Below are 15,346 nucleotides of genomic sequence, written 5' to 3' on the forward strand. Positions count from 1 at the left end.
GATGTATTGTAAATCAATTTGTAGGGAACTTCAAATTGAAACTTCAGAAACTTCAGCATACCCCAAATCCAGAGGTTGTGAGTTCAAATCCCAGGTGGGGTCATATTGAAAAGTCAGTACTAAGTGATATTGTCATTGATGAACGATTTTTACACTATTTAATCTGAACAGCGTATCACTTACCTTAAAACCCCCCATACCATTTAATTACTTCCCTTACAAAAAAACACATGAAATCACATTTTCACATGAGAAATAATAGTTTTCAATTGTTGAGCTGAAATTTCCACAAAACAAAATAGACAAGTGAGGTCAGTTGTTCACATATGAAACCATACAGTATGTTCACATGTATTCAATATAGAGTTCACGTGTTAATTAACACTACCTTTTCACATGTGAGGAGAATAACATGTTTTCACCACACATGTGAATTTCAGATTCACATGTGGAATTTGTAGTTTCACATGTGAACATTTTATTTGCCTTTCCACATGTGCAAACCTAACTCTCACATGTGGAATTGCCTTTTCACATGTGGAAAAACTCAGATGTTGTCATGTGTAGTTACATGGTATCATAACTGAGTGAACCAGCTTTACATGTTTCCACCTTTAAGGTTATATAATATCTCAAAGCATCACAGTGATATTTTCTGACCACTAGTACATGATACAATTCAACATGAAACTTGAATCTAAGTGCGGGGAACAAGGAAGCACATGTATGAAATTTTGCATCCCCATGTTTTATTTAACTTAAGATTATATTTTCACGCTCTCAAACGTAGTTTTGTGTAGTTTCATGTTATCACATTACCTTACATTACCACATAAGATCATGTGATCCGACTGACGTGAACCTCTGTCGTGAGAGAATTCTGATAAGCTTTCACGTTGGTTGAGTAACTAGAATCAATCAATTGAGTCAAACAAGAAAAGCTTTTTAGACTGTCACTCTACTGGTTTTTGGCTCCAGCTTCAAACCTACAGATGTGAATAGATAGATTGAAGGATTAGATAGAGATGGATTTAAATTAGTATTGACTTTAATCTTGATGAAATCTCAGGTTGCTGGCTTTAGCAAATGTCAGAGGTAGAAGTCATTAATGGATGTGTGCGAGCCGAAGGCCATTTTCCTCAGCTAGCTAATTAGAACCCATGTCTTTTGATGACCTAGTAGAAGATATTAATGATTCCTGAAATATTTAACAGGGTATTGAATAGCGTTTCAAAGGCTGTATGGGGGAAAAAATACTTTTAGGGGGTAAGAACTCCAGTTTTTAGACGATGATCATTTAGTTGGGTTTATTACTATTGTGAAGCAACATTGATTGAGTAGAATGTAGCTTACTGCCATTTCGGTCTTGGACAGTTTCATGCTGTTGAAGGGTAAAACTTCTGGCGAGCTTCATGTGATTCATGGAGGGAAACAAAATGTAAAGCAGAACCATATCAAATGAAACACACCGCGTGTACAAAACATTAATATTAATATCCTAATATTGAGTTGCACCCCCTTTTGCGCTCAGAACAGCCTCAATTCATCATGGCATGGACTCTACAAGTTGTTGCTTTCCACAGGCATGCTGGCCCATGTTGACTCCAATGCTTCCTACAGTTGTGTCAAGTTGGCTTGGTGTCCTTTGGGTGGTGGACCATTCTTTATACACACGGGAAACTGTTGAGCGTGAAAACCCCAGCAGCGTTGCAGTTCTTGACACACTCACACCGGTGCACCTGGCACCTACTACCATACCCCATTCAAAGGTACTTTGAAGGTACTTTTTTGTCTTGACCATTCACCCTCTGAATGGCACAAATGCACAATCCATGTCTCAATTGTCTCAAGGTTTAAAAATACTTATTTAGTTAACCTGTCTTCTCCCGTTCGTCTACACTGATTGAAGTGGATTTAACAATTGACATTATCAAGGGATCAAAGCTTTCGCCTGGATTCACCTGGTCAGTCTATGTCATGGAAAGAGCAGGTGTTCCTAATGTTTTGTCCACGCAGTGTACATCCTCCCTGTGTAGGAGTTGGCCAGAAATCATTTTGGAATTATTCCGGGAATCCATTCCTCTTTTTTACTTGAAATGCGCCCTAAGCCAAGCACAATGAGAAGGGGATGTAGCTAATTGAATGAATGACTTCCTTCCTCCATACCAAACCTACACCCTGGGCCTTCTTCATTACAGACAGCAGTGTTTTTACTCAGCAGATCTTCCTGTTGGCACACACCTCTGCCAGATTCTCCATCAGGCTCTATTTACTTTGACTTGCTGTTTGGTCCATGGCCCACATCTCTCTTTTCCTGCCTTCTTCTTCTTCATTTTCTTCTTCTTCTCTCTCTCTATCTCTCTCTCCCTACATCCACCTATCTCTGGAGCTGGCATTGGCAAGCATATACCTCAACTCAAGTGAAAAGAGCATCAGTGTTTTCATCTATTACATCAGGAGATGTATACACTATTAGTACTTAAGTTAGCATATATTTGCAGTGTAAGATGGCTATTAAGATAGCTCTAAAGAAAGACATTGTTTGTTCTCTGTCTGAACTTTGTACTCTTGAGAAAGTCTTAAACAACTGAAGAGTCCAGTCACAGCGCTTGTAATGTACTTCACTTTCTCAAGAGGCAGTGTCTCTCAGTTAATGCCTGGTAAGTAGGCCTATTCTCAGGACACAGAGAGTTTTAGGCTTAACTTAATTGTTCATGGCATCGCAAAGATACTGTAGGCTAATTTCACCCTACCGCATTATGGTATCATGGATATTATGATATCATTAAAGAAATGTTCTTATGTTCCCAACGGACTATTAGTCCAAACCCAAGACCCACACCCAAGATCTACATATTTATTATAGCAGTTGTACATTTTTCACAGAATCCTGCACCTTGTAGTGGTGTTGGAGTTCCCCTCGAGGGGCTTTTGAAGAGCACCTGCTTCTCGAACACAACTGAGCAATGGGTGTGTGTGTGTGTGTGTGTGTGTGTGTGTGTGTGTGTGTGTGTGTGTGTGTGTGTGTGTGTGTGTGTGTGTGTGTGTGGAGTGTGGAGAGTGTGTGGAGAGTGTGTGTGTGTGTGTGTGGAGAGTGTGTGGAGAGTGTGTGTGGAGAGTGTGTGTGTGTGTGTGGAGAGTGTGAGTGTGTGTGTGTGTGTGTGTGTGTGTGTGTGTGTGTGTGTGTGTGTGTGTGTGTGTGTGTGTGTGTGTGTGTGTGTGTGTGGAGAGTGTGTGTGTGTGTGTGTGTGTGTGGAGAGTGTGTGTGTGGAGTATGTGTGTGTGTGTGTGTGTGTGTGTGTGTGTGTGTGTGTGTGTGTGTGTGTGTGTGTGTGTGTGTGTGTGTGTGTGTGTGTGTGTGTGTGTGTGTGTGTGTGTGGAGAGTGTGTGTGTGTGTGTGTGGAGAGTGTGTGTGTGTGTGTGTGGAGAGTGTGTGTAGAGTGTGTGGAGAGTGTGTGGAGAGTGTGTGGAGAGTGTGTGTGTGTGTGTGTGGAGAGTGTGTGTGTGTGTGTGGAGAGTGTGTGTGTGTGTGGAGAGTGTGTGTGTGTGTGTGTGGAGAGTGTGTGTGTGTGTGTGTGGAGAGTGTGTGTGTGTGTGTGTGTGTGGAGAGTGTGTGTGTGTGTGTGTGTGGAGAGTGTGTGTGTGTGTGTGTGGAGGGTGTGTGTGTGTGGAGAGTGTGTGTGTGTGTGTGTGTGTGTGGAGAGTGTGTGTGTGTGTGTGTGTGTGGAGAGTGTGTGTGTGTGTGTGTGTGGAGAGTGTGTGTGTGTGTGTGTGTGGAGAGTGTGTGTGTGTGTGTGTGTGTGTGTGTGTGTGTGTGTGTGTGTGGAGAGTGTGTGTGTGTGTGTGTGTGTGTGGAGAGTGTGTGTGTGTGTGTGTGTGGAGAGTGTGTGTGTGTGTGTGTGTGGAGAGTGTGTGTGTGTGTGTGTGTGGAGAGTGTGTGTGTGTGTGTGTGTGTGGAGAGTGTGTGTGTGTGTGTGTGTGTGTGTGTGTGGAGAGTGTGTGTGTGTGTGTGTGTGTGTGTGTGGAGAGTGTGTGTGTGTGTGTGTGTGTGGAGAGTGTGTGTGTGTGTGTGTGTGGAGAGTGTGTGTGTGTGTGTGTGTGGAGAGTGTGTGTGTGTGTGTGTGTGTGGAGAGTGTGTGTGTGTGTGTGTGGAGAGTGTGTGTGTGTGTGTGTGGAGAGTGTGTGTGTGTGTGTGTGTGTGTGGAGAGTGTGTGTGTGTGTGTGTGGAGAGTGTGTGTGTGTGTGTGTGTGTGTGTGTGTGGAGAGTGTGTGTGTGTGTGTGTGGAGAGTGTGTGTGTGTGTGTGTGGAGAGTGTGAGTGAGTGAGTGAGTGGAGAGTGTGAGTGAGTGAGTGAGTGAGTGAGTGAGTGAGTGAGTGAGTGAGTGAGTGAGTGAGTGAGTGAGTGAGTGAGTGAGTGAGTGAGTGAGTGAGTGAGTGAGAATGTTTGAATGGAGAACTGAAGTCCCCTACTGTAGCTGCGTTGTGTAGATCAGAGAGTAGTAAGGGTACTATGGGGGTTGTTGGGAGGGAGTGACATTAGAGAGTACTGGGGAGTGACATTAGAGAATACTGGGGTTGTGGGGAGTGAGTGATATTATAGAGTACTGGGGTTGTGGGGAGTGAGTGACATTAGAGAGTACTGGGGTTGTGGGGAGTGAGTGATATTAGAGAGTACTGGGGTTGTGGGGAGTGAGTGACATTAGAGAGTACTGGGGTTGTGGGGAGGGAGTGACATTCTGGGCTTGGTCATGCCCTGGCACCATGCCAGTAGAGATTACAGCCTGTGTTTCTGCCTGGCCCCTCCTTTGTCCCTGTCTGCCCCCTCCCGCCCCACTCCCTCCCTCCCTCACAGACTCCCTCGTTGTCCCTTTGCCCCCTGTATAGGCATCTGCATACTAGGTTCGGTTCGCTCCTAGCAGAACTTGGCTAGGCGACGTGGGCGTCTGTGCGTCGCATACTCCTTTAAAAGGTTGCTGCTTGAAAAACAAGACAAAAGTGGCAATAGTACTGTTTGTCCATCTTGAGACGCCGTAGCCACTTCCTCAGAATAGTCATAATTAATCTAAGAAATCTGTCATTCATTTTGATATTTTTGATTAGGAACTCTTTGTCACGCAATTTTACATCTAATTTTACAACTATCGTAAGCCGTCAAGTGGAAAACTGTGCATGAAAACGAGTCGTCTCTCATTGAATGACAACACTTCATTGAAGAATCCCTACTGCTGACCCATCACCGACGAAGGGGCGTAGACTTTTGCTACCGAACTGCGGCTTACATCGAGAAACGTGCACGAACATGTGCATGAACAGCTGAAAAACCCTTGCATGAAAACCAAAACGAACCATAACGTCACAAAATTTCGGCATAATATATGCACAAACTGTTTAGACTGGGAAGCATACAGAAGCCTTAGGCCCCCTCCCTTTGTCCGTCCCTCAGTCTCTTCCCCTTCGTAACCACCCCTGACTTGTCCCTGCCCCTCACCCTCTCCACCTAGCCCCCTCTCTTGTCCTCTCTTGTCCCTCAGTCTCCTCTCCCTACAAGACACCTAAAGAGCTCCCTTCTGTTCTCTCTAGTTTGATCCACTGCCACTCAATTGCCTTAATTATCAACTGCATCAATACATTTATGATGTTGATTTAAATAACTTAAAAGTCAAAGTTGTTATCTAACAAATATACACTACCGGTCAAACATTTTAGAACACCTACTCATTCAAGGGTTTTTCTTTATTTTTTACTATTTTCTACATTGTAGAATAATAGTGAAGACATCAAATCTATGAAATAACACATGGAATCATGTAGTTACCAAAAAAGTGCTAAAGAAATCAAAATACGTTTTACATTTGAGATTCCTCAAATAGCCACCCTTTGCCTTGATGACAGCTTTGATGGATGTCTATCTATCTCTGTGTCCTTGCAGTAATCCAGTTTGGGTTTGTGACCCTGTTCGTGGCATCGTTCCCGCTGGCCCCACTTTTCGCACTCCTTAACAACATCATCGAGATACGCCTGGATGCCAAGAAGTTTGTGGCCGAGCTCAGGAGGCCGGTCGCTGCAAGGGCAAAAGACATTGGTGGGTTCAAAGTTCAGCCTCTGACTGTTCACTCTTTAAGCACACAGGTTATTTTTTTATTAGACTGTGGTTTATATTGATTCCTTTCACAATAATAAACATAATATTGAATTCAGTCCAATACAAGTTATTTACAGAGAGAAAAAAACATGATGGTTATTTCTGAGTTCTTCCTGACCATGTGACCAGATGACCAGAAAGTCACTTTTGCTTAAGATATTTTATCTCATCAAGATGAAACTGTATGTATACAGTGAGTATACCAAACATTAGGAACATCTTCCTTCCTAATATTGAGTTGCACCCCCCCCACCCCATTTCCCTCAGAACAGCCTCAATTCGTTAGGGGATGGACTCTACAAGGTATCGAAAGTGTCCCACAGGGATGCTGGCCCTTGTTGGCTCCACTGCTTCCAACAGTTGTGTCAAATTGGCTGGATGTGAAAAACACAGGAAACTGCTGAGTGTGAAAAACCCAGCAGTTTTGCAGATCTTGACACAAACCGGTGTCATCTATAGATTTGTTATAAGGCTCCAAGTGGCACAGCGGTCTAAGGCACTGTATCTCAATGCAAGAGGCATCACCACAGACACCCTGGTTTGAATTCAGGCTGTATCACAACCGGCCGTGATTGGGAGTCCCATAGGGCAGCGCACAATTGGCCCAGCGTCATCCGGGTTTGGCCGTTGTAGGCCGTCATTGTAAATAAGAATTTGTTCTTAACTGACTTGCCTAGTTAAATGAAGGTTAAATAAAATAACAAATTAAAATCATTAAAATATAAGATTGTAATAACATGGACCATCAAGAGTTCTGACTCATGTTTTTCTTTCTTCTCTGATTCTAGGAATATGGTACAACCTTCTCCGAGCTGTGGCTAAAGTGGCCGTCATCATAAATGTAAGTCATTCCGGTAATCCCAGCAAAATAAAATGGTGGAAGATGACCAAATTATGAAAAAAAATACACAATTCTCGCACTTTAACATATACTGTTCTGATTTAGATAGGGGAGTCATTGAAATGTTCTGCAGAAGTTAATTTTTTTAATCCATCTTATTCATTCCTCAACCACCTCAACAATAACAAGTCTGTACTTAAAAAAACGAGAACGGTTTTTCATTGAAACTCAGCCTGGTCCACATTTAAGAGCCGGTCCTTTACTGTGAATATACAGTATGTCAACACTCTTGGAGGGTTGCTTGTAAAACCTCATAATTAGGCTTTTAAATGGTTTCACCTCTAAAACTACTGACCCTCGATGCAGAAAAGACCATACTTGGTCAGAAGGAGAGTTAACGTGGTCATAAATCCTGCAGACTCTCACTTCACTTCCAAAGGGTTCACCATCGTCATGGTGATGTTGAAGTGAGATCCAGATCTGGGTTATTTATGACAACGGAGGCTTTCGATCAAAATGGAAGGGAGGGAATTCCTCACCTCCATCCTCCACTTATTCAGAGTGTTACCGATGGAACAGAATGTCAATGTTTCTTCACTTTAATGCCTTCTATGTTTATGTGCTGGCAAATCTCTGAACACAGAACCAAATCTCACATGGGCACTGGCCAGCTTCTCGGGTTAGGGTTAGGACTAACATTTACGTTAACAGTCATATATGCTGACTGACAGATAGTTGCCAATGTACAGTGCCTTGCAAAAGTATTCATCCCCCTTGGCGTTGTTCCTATTTTTTGCATTACAACCTGTAATTTAAATAGATTTTTATTTGGATTTCATGTACTGGACATGCACAAAATAATCCAAATTGGTGGATATGTATTCACGACCTTTGCTATAAAGGCCCTAAATAAGATCTGGTGCAAACAATTACATAATTAGTTAAATAAAGTCCACCTGTGTGTAATCTAAGTGTCACATGATCTGTCACATGATCCCAGAATATATACACCTGTTCTGAAAGGCCCCAGAGTCTGCAACACCACTAAGCAAGGGGCAACACCAAGCAAGCAGCACCATGAAGACCAAGGAGCTCTCCAAACAGGTCAGGGACAAAGATGTGGAGAAGTACAGATCAGGGTTGGGTTATATAAAAATATCTGAAACTTTGAACATCCCATGGAGCACCATTAAATCCATTATTAAAAAATAGAAAGAATATGGCACCACAACAAACCTGCGAAAACTCACGGACCAGGCAAGGAGGGCATTAATCAGAGAGGCAACAAAGAGACCAAAGATAACCCTGAAGGAGCTGCAAAGCTCCACAGCGGAGATTAGAGTATCCGTCCATAGGACCACTTTAAGCCGTACACTCCACAGAGCTGGGCTTTACTGAAGTGTGGCCAGAAAAAAAGCCATTGCTTAAAGAAAAAAATAAGCAAACACGTTTGGTGTTCACCAAAAGGCATGTGGGAGACTTCCCAAACATGTGGAAGAAGGTACTCGGATCAGATGAGACTAAGATTGAGCTTTTTGGCAATCAAGGAAAATGCTCTGGCGCAAACCCAACACCTCACATCACCCCGAGAATACCATCCCCACAGTGAAGCATGGTGGTGGCAGCATCATGCTCTGGGGATGTTTTTCATCGGCAGGGACTAGGTACCTGGTCAGAATTGAAAGAATGATGGATGGTGCTAAAAACAGGGAAATTCTTGAGGGAAACCTGTTTCAGTCTTCCCGAGATTTGAGATTGGGACGGAGGTTCACCTTCCAGCAGGACAATGACCCTAAGCATGCTGCTAAAGCAACACTCGAGTGGTTTAAGGGGAAACATTTAAATGTCTTGGAATGTCTTAGACAAAGCCCAGACCTCAATCAAATTGAGAATTTGTGGAATGACTTAAAGATTGCTGTACACCAGCGGAACCCATCCAACTTGAAGAAGCTGGAGCAGTTTTGTCTTGAAGAATGGGCAAAAATCCCAGTGGCTAGATGTGCCAAGCTTATAGAGACATATCCCACGTGACTTGCAGCTGTAATTGCTGCAAAAGGTGGCTCTACAAAGTATTGAATTTGGGGCGGGGTGAATTGTTTTGCACGCTCAAGTTTTGTGTTTTTTTGTCTTATTTCTTGTTTTTTTTTCACAATAAAAAATATTTTGCATCTTCAAAGCATGTTGTGTTAATCAAATTTTACAAACCCCCCAAAAATCCATTTTAATTCCATGTTGTAAGGCAACAAAATAGGAAAAATGCCAAGGGGGGTGAAGTTGACAATTATATTCAACCTACAGTATATATCATTAGGGCGGGTTTCTACCTGGTATTACCATGTGACTTTCGTTAACCGAACAAGATGATCCAATCCCTATCTGTTGACAGGGCATTTGTTAATGCCAGGTGTAAACACATGTCTTCAGGTGCTTTGTCATTGACCACTGTCTGTCTCTCTCCAGGCGTTTGTGATCTCCTTCACGTCAGACTTCATCCCGAGGCTGGTCTACCAGTACATGTACAGCTCAGACGGCTCCATGCACGGCTTCGTCAACCACACCCTGTCCTACTTCAACGTGAGCAACTTCCAGGACGGTAAAGAACCTATGGACCCACAGCATCAGGTGGAGATGTGTAGGTGAGTTTACACACAACACTGACTGACTGTGTGAAGTTTTTAAATTATACATGTTTCATTGATTGTTATAAACTGGGTGGCTCAAGCCCTGAATGCTGGTTGGTTGACAGCTCTTGTATATCAGACCGTATACCACGGGTATGACGAAACATTTATTTTTACTGCTATAATTACGTTGATAACCAGTTTATAATAGCAATAAGGTTAGTGGTATATCGTCAATATACCACGGCTAAGGGCTGTATCCAGGCACTCCACGTTGCGTCGTGCTTAAAACAGCCCTTATCCTTTGTATATTGGCCATATACCACACCCCTTCAGGTATAATTGCTTAAATATAGAAGAAGCCAATAGCCTGCTGTGGTGCATGATCTGGTTGTATTGGACGAAGCTACCCCTAACCCTTACTGAGGAGCCAGAATACAGCCTCAGCCTCCTCATAGAAAAGACTGTGTGTGTGTGTGTGTGTGTGTGTGTGTGTGTGTGTGTGTGTGTGTGTGTGTGTGTGTGTGTGTGTGTGTGTGTGTGTGTGTGTGTGTGTGTGTGTGTGTGTGTGTGTGTGTGTGTGTGTGTGTGTGTGTTTCTTATTGCTTAATTGTACATACTGTAAGCAAATAAATAGATGCCTTAATAAGTTACAAAAAAATATAATGTGCAGGAAATATTATAGCCATACTTAAAGTTACTGTGGCGTTTATTTACTGAACCTTTACAGTAAATATTTTGCCATCTGTTGTAATGTTTTCTGGTTTAGTCACTGTAATCAGATGACTCTTGACTCCAGGTATAAAGACTACAGGGAGCCCCCATGGTCCAACACACCCTACGTCATCTCTAAAGAGTTCTGGGCGGTCCTGGCTGCCAGACTGGCCTTCGTCATAGTCTTCCAGGTGAGTGGAGGAGTCCATTTATAGTTTGAAAGACTGCATTTACCGAAAAGGATTGGGGATCTTTATTATGGGCCTGTGTTCCTCCAAGAATGAAAAGCGTTAAACATAAGCAAACAGCTGCAGTTCTATTGTACAGTTAATCTTTCCTGCCAGACTTCAGCTAATTTGCAATATTCTGAGACACTCGTTTGGCTCTGCGAGATACTGTACGTTTACTGTAGACTTTGTTTCCTGCTTGTTCACCATGCTGTCGCTCACTTCCCTGTGTGTTTGTGTTTGTTTGTGTGTGTGTGTGCATGCCTGTTTCCTGCTGTTTCCCTTCCCCGTAGAATGTGGTGATGCTGATGAGTGACATCGTGGACTGGCTGATCCCAGACATCCCTAAAGACATCAGCCTTCAGATCCACAAGGAGAAGATCCTGATGGTGGAGCTGTTCATGAAGGAGGAACAGGGCAAGATTCAGTTCATAGACAGCATGATACCTTGTGGTGGCAAGGAGAAGCGCAACAACCACGCCCCTATAGCCCGCTCGCGCTCCATCCCACACACACACAGTCACACACACGCCAACAACTTCTAGCAGCTACTGTAAGGTGTAGCTTAACTAGCCAGGCAAAGGGTTACTACTGTCTGTATCCTTATCCTTGTCCAGACATTCCATAGAAAGGGAGAGGTGCTCCCTACAAGATGTTGTTGAGGCCCAACGAGGAGAAACAGAAACTGTCCCAGTGCTCAATGCCTATCTGTCAAGCCTCTCAGTGAATAACTAGCTAACTAGCTAACTGCCAACAAGTTAACTAACTGCCAACTAGTGGGGTCATGGGCTTTGAGGTCGCAAATATGCCATTTAGCTAAGGCTTTTATCCAAAGCGACTTACAGTAGTGCAAATTATAGCGGACCATGTTCAATGAGAGAGAAAAGTATATATATATTTTTTCCCTTTTGCATAATGCTGTCAAGAAAATGTATTTTGTAACATGCTTTACAGTACTGTATGTCTGGCATACAAGGTATTTGTATGTTTGCCTCTTGTTAAAAGGATGTAGATGATACGTTATCCTTTACTGTTATGACTCAACCATGTTTATGGTGCAAACAATCACTCTCGGAATACGCTACATGTTTTATTCAATTACAACACATTTTCTTTCTTTCTTAATGTGCTTTGTTCTCAAAATTTATATTTTTTATTTACATATTTTATTGATTCGATTTTCATCGATTAAACATTTTAAAAGTAATTGGATAATATGAAATGTATTGTGTGTAGAGCAAATAATATAATCTTATTCTTAAATGGGTGACATGTTTTTTACGTCTTTGAAACAAAGATCTCAAATGGTATTAGCTACCAAGCTCATTATTAGTTAACAAGCTCACAGTTGAGGGCTGTTTGTGGGCTCCCATGCTACCATAGAGTTAAAGCAGTTATTACATGGACTGTATTATAGCATAAGAGTCAAAAGGCACTGTTTAACAGATACTTCTAAACATAGTAAAATAGTTTGAATGACTTTACTTCAGGACATAAACTCAGCAGTGTTACAAATATCCCCTGTTATAAAATGCACAGTTCAGGCCAGTCTATCCCTGCCATAATACAGACTGATACTCTATGGCTTCTGTGTTGCTTCAAAGCCAGCCAGGATATTATTTTGGAACTTTTAAACTGTACTTAAAACTGTATATTGTTTACACGTACTTCTGTCTACTGGATATACTAAGAAATATAATATTTCTCGTTCTTTACTTGCCGTTCTTCAGAAGACAAGGACACTTTGATCCTTTTATATGTCAAACTAATGTATTCATACAAAAGTGAACATCATTTCATAGCAGCATATTTTACTGTATTGATACCGACTATGTTGTAAATGTTTAGGAGATCTGCCTATTCTTTTTTGATGTGACGTTGAATAAATAATGCATTAAATTGAATGTAAACAATAAATATATGTTGCTGTGGGTATTGAGTGCCTTTGTTTTCTTAGGGAAGGAAGAGCAACATACACGGAACAGGATTGTGGCCTTTGCAATAACTTAGCGTTTTAAAATAGAGTATCCGTATCAAATTCAATGGCATCACTTAGATTTTTACAATCAAATATTATTGTTACCTTCAGTGTTTAGTACAATGAATTGTTAATGTGAAACATGAATTCAACATTGAAGGGCTACAATAGCATTTTGAATTTCAAAAGAACGTTGTACTTTATTTGGATGACATCACCCATAACAGTGTTTACCAAGTCATATAACTTCCTATCCTTACCTTGCAGTGATCTGGAACCTGTGTTATTTGAGATAGGCCAGACCTGACCCAGGACAGGACAGACGGTTTCAACTTTAGGAGATGGAACTAACTCAGACAAAGCACTTCATGTAAATAAAGGGAAATGTTCCATCTCTGCTTGACAACCCAACATCCTCTCCTTGATAGCACTTATGACATTTTTTAAGACGGGACAAAAGAAGCTAATTTTACTGGAAATCGTGCCTAAAGATAAAAAATGAACCCTGAAAGTTTTATTTTTACAATGTGAAAACATTCATCTTTTTTATTTAGTCTATATAGATCTGTGTATATAGTTTGAGAGGAAAATACCACATTTCCACTGAAGTAAAACAAACTCATGGAATTCTGGATCTTGCCCAGAAAATGTATTTTTTTTCAATCACTAGCTAGGTTTCATTCCAGTCGGCAACAGAGTTTCATTCAAATATTCTACAATCCGCATAAAGAAAATATCTGCATTTTCGCACAAGTGGTGTTTCCACCAAACTGACTTGTTGCACATAAAATATACTTTTTCCGCTTACGGTTTGGAATATATATCTCATGTTCAATGTGTTTCCATCGCATTTTCAACTCTATCGATAGTTTTGTCACAAAAACTGTTGCATTACATAGCAAATGTGCCTACTCTGTTCACACGTGCGCTGTAGCTTAACAGCTCACAGATACAGTACAGTTCGGCTCTGCGGGTAGGTTAGTCTACATGATGAGATTATTGCTAAGAGCGGCAGTCAAGCATCTATCATCTTGTCACCAGAATAAGACCCTCGGAATTTATTGGAAAGGAGTATCAAGCTCATACCATGTACTTTCACCAAAATCAAATCAAATGTATTTATGAAGCCCTGCTTACATCAGCTGATGTCTCAAAGTGCTGTACAGAAACCCAGCCTAAAACCCCAAACAGCTAGCAATGCAGGTGTAGAAGCACGATGGCTAGGAAAAACTCCCTAGAAAGGCAGGAACCCAGGAAGAAACCTAGAGAGGAACCAGGCTATGAGGGGTGGCGAGTCCTCTTCTGGCTGTGCTGTGTGGAGATTATAACAGAACATGGCCAAGATGTTCAAATGTTCATAGATGACCAGCAGGGTCAAATAATAATACCAGCCTGTGAAGTTCATCATAATTAATTGAATCTGTAACATAATAAACTGCATGGTTTCCCAAGTCATAGTGGGAGGACCACACACCATGTCATCGCATGACTCCAACTTTTCTTCGATATCATGGTTATTATATCAATATTTGCACCGAAAGGCATTTCCACCACCATTTCTCGCATAATTAATTTTAGCGACACAAAAAGATCCCATCGTGTTGAACAAAAAATGATCTGTCTGCATTTATAACATCGTAGCTGAAACTTCCTGTTTCCATCACAGCTGTCTTGGTATGACTTTACTCTCATGAAAACTGTGGATGGAAAAGTGGTTATTAATACTATTTTAGCTCCAAAATACTAATGCTCTCAAATGTTTTGCCAAAACCTAATGCTTAGCCTTATGGCATAGTAAAAGTCATCTTTGACTGGAAACAAACTCTGGCTTTTGCTTGTGTATGTGTATCTCAGATTCTTTCAATATTCCTAACCATCATGTGGTATGTTAGTGTGGCTTTTCTATCTTACTGTGGTCAAGTGTATGGATGTTACGCTACCTGTTCTCAGGTAAGTATTAGCAGTGGTGTAGTGATGTCTGGAAAAGTCGGTATACTCAAGTTTTGCCAAAAATTTCCCAAAGGAAAGGCGTATGAAAAATTCTATGAGAAACAGTGACAAACACTCTGAATGACCTAAAATTATAAATCCCTTATTGGTCCTTCACAGTCAGGCCAACCCAAGCTGTAGCCTCCCGGGTGGCGCAGTGGTCTAGGGCACTGCATCGCAGTGCTAGCTGCGCCACCAGAGTCTCTGGGTTCACGCCCAGGCTCTGTCGCAGCCGGCCGCAACCGGGAGGTCCGTGGGGCGACGCACAATTGGCATAGCGTCGTCCGGGTTAGGGAGGGTTTGGCCGGTAGGGATATCCTTGTCTCAGTATGTAAATGTAATAAAATGTATGCACTCTACTGTAAGTCGCTCTGGATAAGAGCGTCTGCTAAATTACTAAAATGTAAATGTAAATGCAGTAGGCTACCAGTAGGCCTACTATTGAAACAGATAAATGAGGCTGTCAACTGAGTCAGAAATTCACAGGTTTCTGATTTTTTAAAACATTTTCAGGTTTTCGCTCTCAAAGTCACAATATTTTAATAGAAAAACAGCCAAAATTGATGTTCAAAGTGCATAACTTAAACCACATCAGGAGACCACTTTTGAGGTCTGGGAAAAAGCTAAGACATTTAGATTGTTTTGTGTAATTACCCTTTAATTCACGTGCCCAGGCACCTAGCAATGTTGTTTGGTTAGCTGTGTTTCTGTAGCACATGAGATGGAGTGGCCACTGGATTGATGTAAATAATCCTGATATCATTCTGCCAGGTAGGCTACTTTGTAGCTAGATAACATTAAATTGAGAAGGTTTTTGGGAAAGCCTTTCCATTG

At 41.8% G+C, this 15,346-nt stretch overlaps 1 protein-coding gene across 1 annotated transcript in view; it reads left to right on the top strand.

Moving 5' to 3' along the window:
- Positions 1-12,471, top strand: part of LOC120065956 (anoctamin-1-like) — an 84,982-nt gene extending 72,511 nt beyond the window's left edge. Inside the window, exons 17-21 of the mRNA XM_039016998.1 lie at positions 5,930-6,082; positions 6,931-6,983; positions 9,444-9,619; positions 10,404-10,509; positions 10,839-12,471. Of these exons, the coding sequence (XP_038872926.1) occupies positions 5,930-6,082; positions 6,931-6,983; positions 9,444-9,619; positions 10,404-10,509; positions 10,839-11,090 (740 nt within the window). The 3' untranslated portion in view covers positions 11,091-12,471. The remainder of the gene's footprint in view (positions 1-5,929; positions 6,083-6,930; positions 6,984-9,443; positions 9,620-10,403; positions 10,510-10,838) is intronic.
- The last annotated feature ends 2,875 nt before the right edge of the window (positions 12,472-15,346 follow it).

The sequence above is a fragment of the Salvelinus namaycush genome, chromosome 21, assembly GCF_016432855.1.
Source record: "Salvelinus namaycush isolate Seneca chromosome 21, SaNama_1.0, whole genome shotgun sequence".
Classification (NCBI taxonomy): Eukaryota; Metazoa; Chordata; class Actinopteri; order Salmoniformes; family Salmonidae; genus Salvelinus; species Salvelinus namaycush.